The sequence below is a fragment of the Triticum aestivum genome, chromosome 7D, assembly GCF_018294505.1.
Source record: "Triticum aestivum cultivar Chinese Spring chromosome 7D, IWGSC CS RefSeq v2.1, whole genome shotgun sequence".
Taxonomy (NCBI): Eukaryota; Viridiplantae; Streptophyta; class Magnoliopsida; order Poales; family Poaceae; genus Triticum; species Triticum aestivum.
This window is the reverse complement of record NC_057814.1, coordinates 540,435,657-540,452,303: the sequence shown is the minus strand read 5'-3', so window position 1 is coordinate 540,452,303 and position 16,647 is coordinate 540,435,657. Positions and strand designations below refer to the sequence as shown.

The window sequence follows — 16,647 nt, the reverse complement described above, 5'->3', positions numbered from 1 at the left end:
GTTTGTCAAGTTGGTGCTGTTTTAACCTTCGCAAGGACCGGGCGTAGCCACACTCGGTTCAACTAAAGTGAGAGAGACAGGCACCCGCCAGTCACCTTTAAGCAACGAGTGCTCGCAACGGTGAAACCAGTCTCGCGTAAGCGTACGCGTAATGTCGGTCCGGGCCGCTTCATCTCACAATACCGCCGAACCAAAGTATGACATGCTGGTAAGCAGTATGACTTATATCGCCCACAACTCACTTGTGTTCTACTCGTGCATTGCATCAACGCATAAAACCAGGCTCGGATGCCACTGTTGGGGAACGTAGTAATTTCAAAAAAATTCCTACGCACACGCAAGATCATGGTGATGCATAGCAGCGAGAGGGGAGAGTGTTGTCCACGTACCCTCGTAGACCGAAAGCGGAAGCGTTAACACAACGCGGTTGATGTAGTCGTACGTCTTCACGATCCGACCGATCAAGTACCGAACGCACGGCACCTCCGAGTTCAGCACACGTTCAGCTCGATGACGTCCCTCGAACTCCGATCCAGCCGAGTGTTGAGGGACAGTTTCGTCAGCACGACGGCGTGGTGACGATGATGATGTTCTACCGACGCAGGGCTTCGCCTAAGCTCCGCAACGATATTATCGAGGTGTAATATGGTGGAGGGGGGCACCGCACACGGCTAAAATATCGTATATCAATTGTGTGTCTAGAGGTGCCCCCTGCCCCCGTATATAAAGGTGCAAGGGGGAGGCCTCCGGCCTAGGAGGTGTGGCGCGCCTAGGAGGAGTCCTACTCCTACCGGGAGTAGGACTCCCCCCCTTTCCATGTTGGACTAGGAGTGGGAAAGGGGAAGAGGTGGAGGGGAGGAAGGAAGGGGGGCGCCGCCCCCCCTCTCCTTGTCCTATTCGGACTGGGGGGAAGGGGGGCGCGGCCCTGCCCTAGCCTCCTCTCCTCTCTTCCACCTAGGCCCAATAAGGCCCATTAAGTTACCGGGGGGGTTCCGGTAACCTCCCGGTACTCCGGAAAAATCCCGATTTCACCCGGAACACTTCCGATGTCCAAACATAGGCTTCCAATATATCAATCTTTATGTCTCGACCATTTCGAGACTCCTCGTCATGTCCGTGATCACATCCGGGACTCCGAACAACCTTCGGTACATCAAAACATATAAACTCATAATATAACTGTCATCGTAACTTTAAGCGTGCGGACCCTACGGGTTCGAGAACTATGTAGACATGACCGAGACACCTCTCCGGTCAATAACCAATAGCGGAACCTGGATGCTCATATTGGTTCCCACATATTCTACGAAGATCTTTATCGGTCAGACCGCATAACAACATACGTTGTTCCCTTTGTCATCGGTATGTTACTTGCCCGAGATTCGATCGTTGGTATCTCGATACCTAGTTCAATCTCGTTACCGACAAGTCTCTTTACTCGTTCCGTAATACATCATCCCGCAACTAACTCATTAGTTACAATGCTTGCAAGGCTTATAGTGATGTGCATTACCGAGTGGGCCCAGAGATACCTCTCCGACAATCGGAGTGACAAATCCTAATCTCGAAATACGCCAACCCAACAAGTACCTTACGAGACACCTGTAGAGCACCTTTATAATCACCCAGTTACGTTGTGACGTTTGGTAGCACACAAAGTGTTCCTCCGGTAAACGGGAGTTGCATAATCTCATAGTCATAGGAACATGTATAAGTCATGAAGAAAGCAATAGCAACATACTAAACGATCGAGTGCTAAGCTAACGGAATGGGTCAAGTCAATCACCTCATTCTCCTAATGAGGTGATCCCGTTAATCAAATGACAACTCATGTCTGTGGCTAGGAAACATAACCATCTTTGATTAACGAACTAGTCAAGTAGAGGCATACTAGTGACACTCTGTTTGTCTATGTATTCACACATGTATTATGTTTCCGGTTAATACAATTCTAGCATGAATAATAAACATTTATCATGATATAAGCAAATAAATAATACTTTATTATTGCCTCTAGGGCATATTTCCTTCAATACCCACACCGCCCACGTCGACCGGGTAAGCACAATGGAGGGAGGAATTACCCACAACCGTCGATGTCGACCGAACTTTGCATGGCAGCGTGGCCAAGCGGCGGTGATGGGGAAGACGAGGAGAGGGAGAGGTGAGGAGTGGAGCTGAGGAGGAGGAGACCTGCATGGCCACCATTCGAGTGGCGGTGTGGACTAGTGAGAACATAGGACAGAAGGGGTTGTATACATATGTGTTGTGAATGTCACAACACATATGTATACAAGCCCTACAAATATTATATCAAAATTCAAAGTACACAAAGAGAAACAAAAAGGACAAAACCAAATGTGAATAGTGCAGTTTTTGACATTGTTCATGTTTTCTTTTTTTTTGTGAGGATAACTTCTGATCTATTCATCAACTGTCAAGGAAGTACAAAGAACACCAGAAGTAAAAAAATGCATCCAGGTCCGTTGACCACCTAGCAACGACTACTCGCACTGGAGCGAGCCGAAGGCGCGCCACCGTCTTCGCCCCTCCCTCATCGGAGCTGGCAAACCTTGTTGTAGTTGACAATTGGAAAGTCGTCGTGCTAAGGCTCCATACGACCAGCGCACCAGAAGAGCAACTGCCGCCGATGATGAGAAGCGTAGATCGAAAGGATCCGACCTGTAGACACATGAACACAGACGAACGAAGACAGGATCAACGTGGATGCACCAAAGACAAACATCGACCGAATCCCATGATACTCGTCAGAGACAAACCTTCGCATGCCCTCCGACGATGCTAGATACACCGCCAGGACATGGACTAGGCAGGGAGAACCTTATTCCATCTTTCGAGAGCTGCCACCGCCTCGCCTCTCTGAGCAGGACAAAAATCTTAACAAAAGTCAAAAGAGCATGAAAACACAGAGCCCTCCCGCGACAACGGACGGGATCCACCACGCCTCGATGACCCTAAGACCACATGAGCCGAGGTAGACCGGCGGCAGCACCAACTGGAGGCACCAAAAACCCTAGCTGAAAGTCCTCTTTCTTTCACTGAGGGTTAGTTATATGTTTTGTGGTTATTGACACTATTGGTGTTGAATTTCTCTTTTTTCTTTCTCAGTGTATAGTATGAATTTGTATCTGAAATTTTTATGGGTTGTAGATATATGTGTTGTGAACATTTTTTTTATTTTTTTGAAACAATTAAGCTTGTTTTTTTTAAAATTGACATCATGGGAGCATCTAATTGATGTATCACCCTATATTTCCCAACTGTAGAGCTGCAAGACTGCAACCTGGTCAATTTCGAACGTACACGCATTTCACCCATCCGCTAGTGTGGCAGTGAAGACGACGTAGGTAGGGTTCGCAGCTGCAGTTGGCTGGACCTGACGGATCATTACGAAGGGAAGCCATTGTCCTTTCCTCTGTCGCGCTTCATGTCGCCTTGCGGTCAGTGGCCGTCCGCCCATGCCCTGCACGGACCGAGCTCCCTTCACCTTACACGTACTGCGCGGCGCTTAGGTGTGGCTATGCATGCACCGTACCCAATGATTTTGAGTGTGCCAATGCAATCGTGGATAGGTCTTTTCATCGAACCGAATGTTTCAGTTTTGAAAGGTGAGCCGAGAGCAGCACAAAGGTGATGAATGTACGGAATTTTTGTTGGAAAAAAACCCTACACAACAGAATTGACAAAAAAGACATTTTCCGGATGAAATTGACAAAAAAGACCACCACAGCCGTGGCGGCAGGCGCGCCGGGCGACACGTGGCACCGCCTCCCAGCCCTGGTGCCAGCCGGGCAGGCGGCGGCCCGCGGATTACGGTGCAGTTGCTCGCGCAACGTAACAGAGGCCCGGTGGTGGGGCCTGCCGCCTGTGGCTGAGGCGGCAGCACAGGTAGGTAGCCTCGTCGCGTCGTGGCGCACATCACAGTGGCCTAGCCTAGCTAGGTAGCCTCGTCGCGTCGTGTCGTCGATCTGAAATACCCCGCATACACACAGAGAAAGAGACGATGGAATTGCTTTCGTAGCATGCATGAGAACGAACATGAAAACTTGTGACGAGACGACAAGAAATGATGCATGGCAGATCAGACTTGGCTTAATTAAACTGCTTACGTAGTTGCCTTGCCCCCCATGCCTGTTTATTTAGCACTGGTATGTAGAGCACGCATGCATGTTCCTTAGTCCGTACTGGTCTTAGACGAGCGGCGCCGTAGCGCGCATGCACGGACCTGCCGCCAGCCAGAGAGGCGGCCAGGCCTACCGGCACAGTCCTGCCGCCAGCCCCTGAGGCGGCAGGGGCCCACATTGCCAGCCCGTTCCGTCGTGCCAGCCTTTTGCGGTTATGCCGACACGTGGCACCTGCCGCCATGGCCGAGGGGATCTTTTTTGTCACTTTAATCCGGAGGAGGTCTTTTTTGACAATACCGTTCGGCAGATGGTCTCTTTTAAAAAAAATCGAACGTACGAGGAGGCAAGATATTACACACGAAACGATCGTGAGCACAATTACAAGAACTAGGCGTAGATGACAGAGGAATCTACCATCGGCTACTTTACACAGTTTCCCATTTCCAATCCTTATTTATATGGGTTTATACAGAGACCCCATCTTCCCTATCTCCGGCCGCCATCCTCCGGCGATCGACATGCATGGACTACATGGAGCACTCGGCGGGGAGGCCCTTGGCGACGCGCTTGGGGTCGGTGCAGTAGTTGTAGATCATGTAGTTGCTCTGCACCCACCGCATCCGCTGCTGCCGCGTCAGGTCCAGCTCCTGGTTGTACCACTCGCCCGCCGCGCCGGTGCCGGGGGCAACCTCCGTGCCCACGCTGGAGCCGCAGCGCGGCCGGCCGGCCGCGGTCACCACGCACGCGTCGGCCTTGAAGCCGCGGTAGGAAGCAGAGAACGGCGCGTGGGACCAGTCCGTCTTGACGCGGCCGCCCTGCGTGGCCCAGTCATCGGCGTTCCAGAGGCTGGAGTAGAGCCGCATCGGCTGGTTCTTGGGGAAGGCGATCCCCTTCCCCTCCAGGTTCTTGAAGTCCCTGATCGGCATGTCGTCCACCATGAAGCTGCATTTAAGTACACCATGATCGGTCAGTCCATGTGATTGTGCTGCACAAGCCACGGAATGACAAACGAAGGTTGGGCAATGGCGATCAACAACTTACATTATATGCTTTGGGTTCCAGAGGATGGAGTAGGTGTGGAAGTCGTTGGTGGCATCGAACCAGAGGCGGAACTGCTGCTCCCGCTGGCCCTGCCCCTGCGTGAACACGTTGGTGTGCAGCGTGTACGGCTCGCCGGTGACGTTGCCGAGGAACTCGAAGTCGATCTCATCGTGCGTCGGCCCCTGCGACGACAGCTGCACATTCATACGCACCAAACCAATCGAGTTTTGTTAGGCACGCACATCAATCAAGCAAGCAACCGTGTCATCTGGGACAGAGAAGCAGAGCAATGAGTGAATGTTGGTTCTCTTACGTAGTAGGCGGTGACGGTGCCGGCGGAGTTGCCGGGAACGAGCTTGAGCTGCATGTCGATCTTGCCGAAGAGGTACTCGTGCTTGGACTGGAATCCGGAGCCAGAGACCTTGTCCAACCCCAGCGTGAGGACCTGGCCGTTGTTGAGGATCTTGCCGCGCCCGTCACCCCACGTGATATCGAACTCCTTGTCGAAGCTCGCCACCGCCAGGGCGCAAGAGGCGAGCAGGATCGCCAGCACCGAAACCGCCATGCGAGCCGTGCGTTTCGTGCTACCAAAAGTACGCTCACTCAACTAACTAGCTAGCTAGAAGGTTGAGGAGGAGGAGAAAAATGGATGGAAGCTTGTGTTGTGTGAGTGGAACGAGCGGGGCGTGAGGGGTTTGGAGACGAGCGTGGCGTGCCGAATGGATGGATGGTTCTGCGAACTTTGCCAGCCCGGTGAGTGTAGTGCGTGTGAGTTGGCGCCAGAGGAGAGGAGAGGAGAGGAGACAGGGCGGGCAGGACGGCCCTGTACGTAGCTTATGATGGACAATGAGAGGGTTGGCACGGCGATGCCACGGCCAGACAGGCTCGCGTACATACAGTAGCACATTAAAAATCGATCGGGACGTGCAGCAGATTTCTGGATGCAACGGCTCCTAATTTGCAGCCATGGCGTTTGAGATGGCCCTGTGTTGTGCAGGCAAATGGCATGGCACTGAGGCACTTGAGCAGGGGATGGATGATCAGCCTTCTGTCATTCTGTGTCCCGGCTTGACAATCCGTGACTACTTTTCAGTGTGGCGGTACTTTGTTACTTTCTTCATCCTAAAATAAGCGTGTCAATTTTAGTATCAACATGTGACTTTTTTTTAGGACGGATGAAGTATGTTTTAGGTACCAACACATGACACCTATTTTGGGACGGGGAAGGTATATTTTAGGTACCAACACGTGACACTTATTTTAAGACGGAGGAAGTATATTTTAGGTACCAACACGTGGTGGTTTCATTTTTCTTTTACGTGAAATTCTTTAATCTATTCATTCAATCATGGCAGTACAATGAACATAAAATATAACAAAGAAAAAAGTTACATCTAGATCCATAGACGGACCACCTAGCGACGACTAGAAGCATTGAAGCGAGCCGAAGGTGCGCCGTCGTCATCACCTCTTTCTTGCCAGAGCCGGGCAAAATTTATTGTAGTAGACAGTCAGAAAGTCGTCATGCATGCTAAGGCCCCATAGGATCAGCGCACCAGAATAGCAACCGCCGCTATTGAAGAGTAGCGTAGATCGGAAGGATCCAACCTGAAGACACATGAACGTAGATAAACTACGATCAGATCCGAGCAAATCCACCAAGGACGATGCTAGGCGCACCACCGGGACGGAGGCTAGGCGGAGAGAACCTTATACCATCTTCTGGTAACCGTCACCGTCATCTTTCTAAACAGGACACAAAACTTAACCAAACTCAAAGGAACATGTAAAAACAGAGCCCTCTCGTCGGCAAGAGCCGAGATCCACCGCAATGTCCCTAAAGCCGCCGGAGACAAGGCGGATCGGCGGCGACGCCAACAGGAGGCAGAGAAGCCCTAGTCATTTTTAGTGGAGGAGGCAGCTGCGTAGTACTGTGCCCTTCCACTATTTTTTGCATTTATTGGCAAGTGCCTCTTTCATGAGAAAATCTCAAGCGTACAAACTTAAATCACTTTAACTATATATAAGTGCAGGAGGTCCTAAGCAGAACATCTGTCTTCATCTGGATTTAGTTCTCGCCGAAATAAAATATCAAAACATATTTTAGTGCTAAATACATCTGTTCGACAAGTAAATTCGGACGAAGGAAGTACTAAGGTTTAGGAATTGGCCACGCTTTCTAGGTAGACGAGCCGACGCTCGCACGTTTGTACGCGGGTCATCTATTCATATCTTCTTGTCCGTGCAAAACCAGACATGGAACAAATTTCGGTACCGGCGGGATGTGTGGGAGACGCCGTATTGTCCTCTAGATCACAACGGCGCCTACACAGAGCAAGAACATTTAGAAAATCCAGACCCTTGTCGAACATGCAAAACTCCCCTCCCGTTCCTTGGCGTTACTACAGTACAGCCTACTCCACAACATGCCTGCCGTGTGAGGCCAAGATATAGCGGGGGAGACTTGTATGTGATCTCACATTGGGTGAGATCTATGAGATCGATTCTTTGTTTTTTAAAGTACATGTTCATACAATCTCAAAAGGCTTATAGACACACATCAATGTTTGATGCACAATCTCAAAAAAAATCCAGCTCCTATTTCAACTTACATAAATAGAAACTAAAAAGAGAAAATCGGATGTGAATAGTATCAAAGTACCATTCAGACAAGGCTGCTATTCACATTCGAATTTGTCTTTTTTGAATCTCTAAATGTACATAGAGTTTTGAGCTTTTTTTATGGAGTTGTAGACATAACCCACACGGACGTTGTCAAGTAATTTCAGATTTTTTTCAAAATATTTAAATATGATTTTTTCTTGGCCGATCTAAGGATCTCACCTCAGTGTGAGATCTCGTACAAGTCTCCCTAGTAGCTCTCCATGAAGAGGATGGGGTGCAGATCAATTTATTCGGTCGTACGTGCGCCAGCTAGCTCGATCGGCACAGCACAGGGAGATCTAGAGAGACGGTGGCTACTAGCTAGAGCCTAGAGGGCTAGAGGCCAATGGCGACTTGGAGCATGGATTGGAGTAGATCGATCGGGCGGGCCGGTGTAGCGAATTCAAGTGGGGTAGAAAGGCAACGCGTACGACTGCTTCCTCACTCGCCATTAAACAAGCCTGGCGTTGGGGACTTTTGATCTCCGATCTAGACTAGACCCCTGCCGGGCGCATGGGATGCGCTCCGCCTCACGCCTTAAGGGCGTGTTTGGTTTTTTTCGCTGCCGGGCCTGGTTTAGAGGAAAAAAACGAGCCAGGCTGAGCAGGGCCTTAGTAAATAAAAACAGGGTCAAAAACGTAGATGACCAGTTGATTGGTTGCCTGCATTGGGAGTCTTGTCATCGAGATGCAATTTTCACCCGGCGTTTGGTTGCATACATGCATATGATTACCAGCGTTAACAACAAAAAATAACAGTTATCAGGTTGGGCTTGACATTTGTCAAACACTTTGAGTGCGCCGGAGCTTCCACTGCCCATCGTGCCCACCACCAGCTCCCGGCGGCCGTGGACGCGCCCAACTCACTACCGTGGCGATGGAGGAGGCCCGGATCGACGTCGCGTCGCTGCGGGACACGGTGCAGCGGCTCGAGGCCAGCGTCGTCGTCGTCGCCGCCGCCAAGCCAAGGGGCCGCTTCGACCGTGACCTGCAGCGGGTCAGCGGCGAGCTGCGGGTGGCGCTGGCCGCTGAGGAGAAGAACAAGCGGGCCATGGAGAAGTTGGTGCTGGCGCTCAAGGAGGTGAACGCGGAGCTGCACACCACGCGGCAGCAGCTGGCGCACGCGCAGCACGAGTCGGAGACGGCGAGGCTGGAGTCGGACCGGCTGCACGTGTCCCTGAAGCTCAAGGACGACAAGGTCCGCGCGCTATCCGACGATGTGGCCCGCCTCCGCTCCGACGCCGAGGAGGCGTTCGCCGCGTTCCGGGGCAAGGAGGTCGGGTTCACGGCGTGCATGAAGTCGTCGGAGGCGGAGCTCGCCGCGTCCCGGCGCGAGAACGCGCGGCTCCTCGAGTCGCAGCGGTCCGGGCGGCACGAGGTGGCCAAGCTGAAGCAGGCCGTCAAGGACACCAAGTTCGACAAGGAGGCGCTGGAGGAGGCGAGGAGCGAGAACGCCATGCTCAAGGAGATGGTCGGGAGCAAGGACACCACCGTCAAGTGCAACAAGGAGGAGCTGGAGTGCCTCCGGGTGAGCGAGGCCGCGGCGCGCGACAGCGTCAAGGAGCTGCAAAGCCTGCTGGTGGCCACGTCGGTGAGCCCCACCCCCACGCCGTCCGCGGTGGCGGGAGCGGGAAGGTCGTTCGACCTGGAGGACCTATCGTCGCCGTCGCCGCGGACGCCGACGGACGGGATCGACGGGATCGCACTAGAGTAGAGGGAGAAGAGGGGGTTGAGGATTAGGGAGAGAGAGAGGGATTAACTCGAGACACACGTCTTCAGAGAGCCACCCACGTGCGCCTCGAAGCATCGCTCGGGCCTGACTCTCGGAAAACTGCCGATTCGGCCGTTCCCAACGGGCCAGGCCCAGGGGTACTTTAAGAACCGTGCTATATGCAGACTCAACAGTGTATGTGAGGAACCAAACAACCGAGGTCCGAAAAGATGCTGTACCGCGCTGGCCTGGTTAGGCTCGATGCGGGCAACAAAAGCTCGCCCTAAGTGAGCGCATCCGGCTCCGGCCGGGGCGATGCAATGCGATGCATTAACGGGTGTGTGCACAATGGCGACGTTCATTCATTCGTGGGCCTTGCACCGTGTTAATCATCATCAGCAGCCGTAATTGCTGTTAATCATCCGCAGCCGTATGATTGTACCAGCGCCCAATTTATATGGGCACAACCACCTTCCTCCGCCGTGCCCGTAGTGTCAAAGATCTGCACAAGCTGGAAGTGGAACCGGCTACTCAATACTCATTCATCAGTCCAAACCGTGCTGCTATAACCCAAGCCAGCCGTGCCACGTACTCTCTCAGTATAGCGGTCTCCAGTTACCATGAAACTTACGTAGTACAGCTGCTCTGCTCCCCCCACCCCCACTCTTACTTTTAATTATGACCATTTGCAATCACAGGGTAGTTAAGAAACTATGGTCAACAGCTGTGGAAGATCTTGCATGAGTTGGTGACAACAATCATGATGTTTTTTTTCCTTCACGGTTTGAGCAAACCAACTTGTGCTGCACAAAATACAGGACCACTGATTATGGATCTTTTTGAGCCTCGAGGGGAACAACCATGACATGCAAGTGTGCAAGTGTACTAGGGAACAATAATAGAGTTTCCTAGAAAAAAAGAGGAACAATACTAGAGCAGTGTAGTTTAATTGTTATTCATTCTTGCAAAATTGGTGCTCCGCTTCTCCAATACACATTGCCTGCTTTTGGGTAAATTGGTCAATCGATGCGTGAAATTCTGTACGGTATTAGAACTAATGACTTGTTGAAATAATTAGTATTTTCTAATTAAGTTCATCTAGCCTAACTTCATGAAACTAGTGTTCCCCAAATCACGTAAAGTAAACTAGTCATGCGTGTGCGAGTGCATACGAAACATAGAACCATCATATCTATGAACTTCACATGTATAGCAAATTCAAGAATTGATAAGTCGTACTCCTTGCACACTTCATGTCTATGGACTTTGTCTCCTTTGAGAAGGGAGACGCGGAGTATGGTGACCCGAAGAAGAAGCCGGTAGTGATGGTGTTTCCCACAAGTCCTAGCCTTGAGGAGGTTACTTCGAAGAAGGTTGAATTGGATGAAAGAAAGCGATGGAGTAGACTTAATTGGAAGGTATAATGTTGGGTAGATAATGCCTCTTGACTCCGAGTTTCATTGGGAAGCATATTACAAATTACAAAGATATATGGTAAGCCCCATTGTCATTTGCAAATATCCGCACTAGTGCAAAAACATACGTGCATGTGAAAAATTTGTACACTAATTCTTTCATACACCATATATGTGCATATAATTTGCTACAACACCATACACCATATATGTGCATATAATTTTCTACAACACCATACACCATAGATGTGCATATAATTTTCTACAACATCATACACCATATATTTGCAGATATCCATCCATCCGCCTTCCTAATTTTACACTAATTCTTCCCTACAACATATATGTGCGTACATATCCTAATCAAATTCATACCACTTCAATAAAAATCCTAAATCATACATATCCTAAATCACACTAATCCCTAACATTATCACACCAAAATCCAATGATAATTTCAAGAAAAAGACGAACTAGGGTTTCACCCAGATCAATCAAATGCGGAGATTTCAACCAATAGAAAGAGGGGGAAAGGAGGAGAATACCTTCGGGATTCGAAGGACAACCGGATCCACATATTTTCGTCTCAGATCCACAACACTTGAGTGGGGAGAGGGAGGGGCAAATTGAGGGGCGCCATGGCAGGGGCAAGAAACAAAGAAGGGGAAAGAACGAAGCAGAGAGCAGAGGGCTCGGGCAGCAATATGGTGAAGGGGTATGGCGCCCCAGGCCGGGGCGTCGTGGTACAGACCATGGCACCCTGGGCCGAGGCGTCATGGGCCCAAGTCCAGGCCGAGGTGGCAGTTAGCGCCGACGCGGATGGCGCCTTTGACCAGAGTGTTATGGTATCTAGCATGGCGCCCCAGGCGCGGGCGTCATGCTGGTAGGGCCATTCCATGATTTTTTTTTAACAAAGGATCCATTTTGTGCTGAACTTTGGCCAAAGGGCCAGTTTCGTGATTTTTCACAGAGCTGCAAGACTGCAACCTGATCAATTTCGAACGTACACGCATTTCACCATCGGCCAGTGTGGCAGTGCAGACGACGTACGTAGGGTTCGCAGCTGCAGCTGGCTGGGATCATTACGAAGGGAGGCCATTGTCCTTTCCTCTGTCGCGCTTCGTGTCGCCTTGCGGTCAGTTGCCGTGCGCCCATCCCCTGCACTGACCGAGCTCCCTTCACCTTACACGTACCGTGCGGCGTACCCAATGGACGAAGCAGAATAAAATGATTTTGCTTGTGCCAATCCATTCGTGGGTAGGTCTTTTCATCGGACAATCACCCCGATCGTGAACGAAAATAGGGCCGTATTATTTCGCACGTACGTAAGGATGTAAGGACAAATATGACGCTGTTCCAAATTAGAGCCGAGAGCAGCATACAGGTGATGAACGTATGTACGACGAGGCAATAGATTACACACGAAATGATCGTGATCACGATTAGAAGAACTGGGCGTAAATGCCAAAGAAGAATCTACCACCGGCTACTTTACACATCTCCCAGTCACCAATCCTTATTGATATCGGATTATACAGACACCCCATCTTCCCTATCTCCGGCCGTCTTTCTCCGGCGATCGACAGGCATGGACTACATGGAGCACTCGGCGGGAACGCCCTGGGCGAAGCGCTTGGGGTCGGTGCAGTAGTTGTAGATCATGTAGTTGCTCTGCACCCACCGCATCCGCTGCTGCCGCGTCAGGTCGAGCTCCTGGTTGTACCACTCGCCCGCCGCGCCCGTGCCGGGGGCGACCTCCGTGCCCACGCTGGCGCCGCAGCGCGGCCGGCCGGCCGCGGTCACCACGCACGCGTCGGCCTTGAAGCCGCGGTAGGAGGCAGAGAACGGCGCGTGGGACCAGTCCGTCTTGACGCGGCCTCCTTGCGTGGCCCAGTCGTCGGCGTTCCAGAGGCTGGAGTAGAGGCGCATCGGCTGGTTCTTGGGGAAGGCGATCCCCTTTCCCTCCAGGTTCCTGAAGTCCCTGATCGGCATGTCGTCCACCATGAAGCTGCATTTAAGTACGGCAAATCGGTCAGTCCATCCGCTCCTGCATTGTTCTTGAAAGAAAAAACGGCGTTCAACAAACTCACATGATGTGCTTTGGGTTCCAGAGGATGGAGTAGGTGTGGAAGTCGTTGGTGGGATCGAACCAGAGGCGGAACTGCTGCTCCCGCTGCCCCTGCCCCTGCGTGAACACGTTGGTGTGCAGAGTGTACGGCTCGCCGGTGACATTGCCCAGGAACTCAAAGTCGATCTCGTCGTGCGTCGGCCCCTGCGACGACAGCTGCACATTCACACACACCAAACCAATCGATTTTTGTTAGGCACGCACACGAACTAAGCAAACCAAGAAGCAGATGATGTCGGCTTAATTACGTAGTATGCGGTGACGGTGCCGGCGGAGTTGCCGGGGACGAGCTTGAGCTGCATGTCGATCTTGCCGTAGAGGTACTCGTGCTTGGACTGGAATCCGGAGCCGGAGACCTTGTCCAGCCCCAGCGTGAGGAGCTGGCCATTGTTCATGATCTTCCCTCGGCCGTCACCCCAGGTGATGTCGAACTCCTTGTCGAAGGTCGCCGACGCAAGGGCACACGAGGCGTCGAGCAGGATCGCCAGCACCGAGGACACCGCCATGCGTTTCTTGCTCCCGAAAGCAAGCTCACTCAACCAGCTAGCTAGGAACAACTAGTAGTAGAAGAAGGTTGATGAGGAGGAGAAAGCCCGATGGAAGCTTGTGTTTGTGTGAGTGGAACGAGCAGGGCATGAGGGGTTTATATAGTGGTCAGGAGATGAGCGTGGCGTGCCTGGTGGATGGTTCTCCGAACTTTGCCAGCCCGGTGAGTGTAATGCGTGTGAGTTGGCGCCAGAGGAGAGGAGAGGAGACAGGGCGGGCAGGACGGCCCTCTACGTAGCGCGTGATGGACAATGAGAAGGTTGGCGCGGCGATGCCACAGGCAGACAGGCTCGCGTACGTACAGTAACACATTAAAATCGATCGAGACGTGTAGCAGATTTCGGGATGCAACGGCTCCTAATTTGTAGCCATGGCGTTTGAGATGGCCCTGTGTTTTGCAAGCATATGGCACTACAGAGAAGAAGAAGAAAATCATGGAGCAGGGGATGGATGATCAGCCTTTTCTTCTTCCTCCGGTATGTGAAGTTTCGGCAGCTGTTGAGGACGAGCTGGTTCTGTCATTATGTGTCCCGGCTTGACAATCCCTTTTCAGTCTGGATTACCAACACATGGTGGTTTCATTCCTCAGGCGCTTCCAATCCTTTTGCATTTATTTGCAAGTGCCTCTTTCATGAGAAAATCTCAAGTGCAGAAACCTAAATCACTATAACTATATATATAAGTGCCTGATTTTTTTAAATTTGGGTCAGTTGATTTGGGTGTTGTCTTCTTTGGGCTGATGAATATTTCGACTGATGGCTTTTTTTTATCAGTCGGTTACTTGACGGGCGGAAGCTCATTACCCCAATATTCATGTGCCCTCCTCTCTCTAGCCCACTGAGGTGACTCACCCTTTTCTTCCCTCCCTCTCTTTTAGCTCAGCGATCGACCCATCTCTCTACTAGCTCGTCCATTTACCCTCGGTTTGTTTGTTCATTTTCTTTATTAGTATTTTTGGGATGTTGGATGAGTGTAAATTTATATGCACAAACACTATAAAATATGTGTGTAAACACTAGTTTACGAAAATGCATTATTATATGCTTATTCTTTGCATATTAAAAAACAATTTAACTGCAAAGCGGGGGGGGGGGGGGTGTGTGTGTGTTCAATTTTAAGGATAACACCAATAACACTAATTCATTTTTTCTTCGAAAACTGCAGTTTTTTTTATTGTGTTTAATTTCATTTTCTTTCTACTTTAAGGGTAGTGTCAATGCCACTAATTCATTCATTCTAAAAACTTTTTCTTTGCAAAAGTTGCACTTTTATATGCTTGTTTTGCATATCATAAAAAACACAATTTATATGTAAATTATGTGGAAATAATTCACTATTTTTTCTTTCTTTCCTCTTAAGAGTAATACCAATGATTCAACAAAAAAAAGAGTAATACCAATGCTACTAATTCATTCTTTCAGGGAAAATGTAATTTTCTATTTTTGTGTGCAAGTATACACACAAGCACTCCCTCTTTCCCAAAATGTAAGGCACGCTTAACTTTTCACGATCTTTGATGCACAACATTTCATGGATTGAATATGTATAACTGCCAAGGTTGTATTTGTGCTGTAAAACAATTTTATTTAATGTACATTTATAATAATTTAGTGGACATGCAATAACTAAAAATCATAGTCAAAGTGTACGATAAAGACCAGAAAAGTCAAAGCGCGGCTTATATTTTGGGAAGGAGGGAGTACTACACAATATGTGTGTAAATTATACCAATTATATTTTTTATTTCGTTTTATTTCTTTTAAGGGTAATACCACTTCCACTAGTTCATTCCTTATTTGTGAATATTCTAGCGTATTAAAAAGTACCAATGACATTAATTCACTCTCACTTAGAAAACTTACTACATTGAGTTTATTTTATTTTATTTTTATTCCAAATTCTTTCTTGTTTAAGGGTAAACCAATTCCACTAATTCATTCCTTGATCAAAATTGGTTTTTGCAAAACAAAAGTCCACTATTGGATGCTTATTCTTGCATATCATAAAAGAAGGTATAATTTCCATTTAAATCGTGTGCAAAATTTATTCTTCCATATATTTCAAAAAGCGTAACTTAGGAGTAAATTGTGTGCAAATTTTTCATTTTTCTTTCTTCAGAAAGGGTAATACCAAAGCCACTAATTCATTTTTTTTGAGAAAACTTATTAATTTTGATTTGTTTTAGTTTTCATTTTATTTCCTTTCTTTGTAAGGGTAATACGAGTGTCACCAATTCATTTTTTTCTTAGAAATTTGTTTCTTGAAAAATTCCATTTTCTTATGCTTATTCTTGCATATGATAAAAGATGCAGCTTATGGGTAAATTGTGTGCAAATTTTGTCGTTTTTTTCTTTTTTGGGTAATACCAATGCCACTAATTCATTATTTTAAAACTTTATTTTTTATTTTAGTATATTACTATAGAAGTTTTTATGTTATGTTATGTTACGTATAGGGCCAAGTCTAGCGAGCGGCCGGCTGCTTGCTTAGCCTACGCGAGCGGCCGGCCTAAACTGGAAATTTTGTGTCCCCTTCCTAATTAACCATCGTAATTAAGAAAGCTTTTCACCTGGTTCTTAAATATCTGCACAGCCATCCCTTTGATGTATGCGTTTTATTCTTTGATGTATTTAATCGTGGTTTAAAAACTAAAAAAAGCATAACTTTTAATCCGCGTGTCGGAATTAAGATCCGTTTTCACCGCTGGAATTCTCGCGACGTGCTCTTCGAAACTAGATCCCGCATGGGGATGTTTCGACGAACTAGTTTTCCTGCCAACTAAACATCAATGTGTGTGCAATTATACTAGATTGCCGCGCCAACTGAGCATATGTGTGTGCAACTAGTGTCCTGCCAACTAAACATCAATGTGTGTGCAACTAGACTAAATTACAAGCCAACTGAGCATATGTGTGTGCAACTAGTCTTCCTGCCAACTAAACATCAATGTGTGTGCAACTAGACTATATTACAAGGCAACTAAACATCAATGTGTGTG

The 16,647-nt window shown here is 49.0% G+C and overlaps 3 protein-coding genes across 3 annotated transcripts; 1 reads left to right on the top strand and 2 right to left on the bottom strand.

Moving 5' to 3' along the window:
- Positions 1-4,496: 4,496 nt before the first annotated feature.
- On the bottom strand, positions 4,497-5,982 carry LOC123164299 (probable xyloglucan endotransglucosylase/hydrolase protein 23). Its single transcript, XM_044581722.1, has 3 exons — positions 5,500-5,982; positions 5,187-5,380; positions 4,497-5,087 (listed from the first exon to the last, which is right to left on the bottom strand). Exons 1-3 carry the CDS (start codon positions 5,749-5,751, stop codon positions 4,673-4,675), a joined length of 861 nt encoding a protein of 286 aa, XP_044437657.1. The 5' UTR covers positions 5,752-5,982; the 3' UTR covers positions 4,497-4,672.
- Positions 5,983-6,152: 170 nt separating this feature from the next.
- Positions 6,153-9,563, top strand: LOC123171257 (uncharacterized). Its single transcript, XM_044588839.1, has 2 exons — positions 6,153-6,183; positions 8,647-9,563. Exons 1-2 carry the CDS (start codon positions 6,153-6,155, stop codon positions 9,561-9,563), a joined length of 948 nt encoding a protein of 315 aa, XP_044444774.1.
- Positions 9,564-12,309: 2,746 nt separating this feature from the next.
- On the bottom strand, positions 12,310-13,730 carry LOC123164298 (probable xyloglucan endotransglucosylase/hydrolase protein 23). The gene is made up of 3 exons (XM_044581721.1): positions 13,352-13,730; positions 13,066-13,259; positions 12,310-12,983 (listed from the first exon to the last, which is right to left on the bottom strand). Exons 1-3 carry the CDS (start codon positions 13,607-13,609, stop codon positions 12,569-12,571), a joined length of 867 nt encoding a protein of 288 aa, XP_044437656.1. The 5' UTR covers positions 13,610-13,730; the 3' UTR covers positions 12,310-12,568.
- Positions 13,731-16,647: the final 2,917 nt, after the last annotated feature.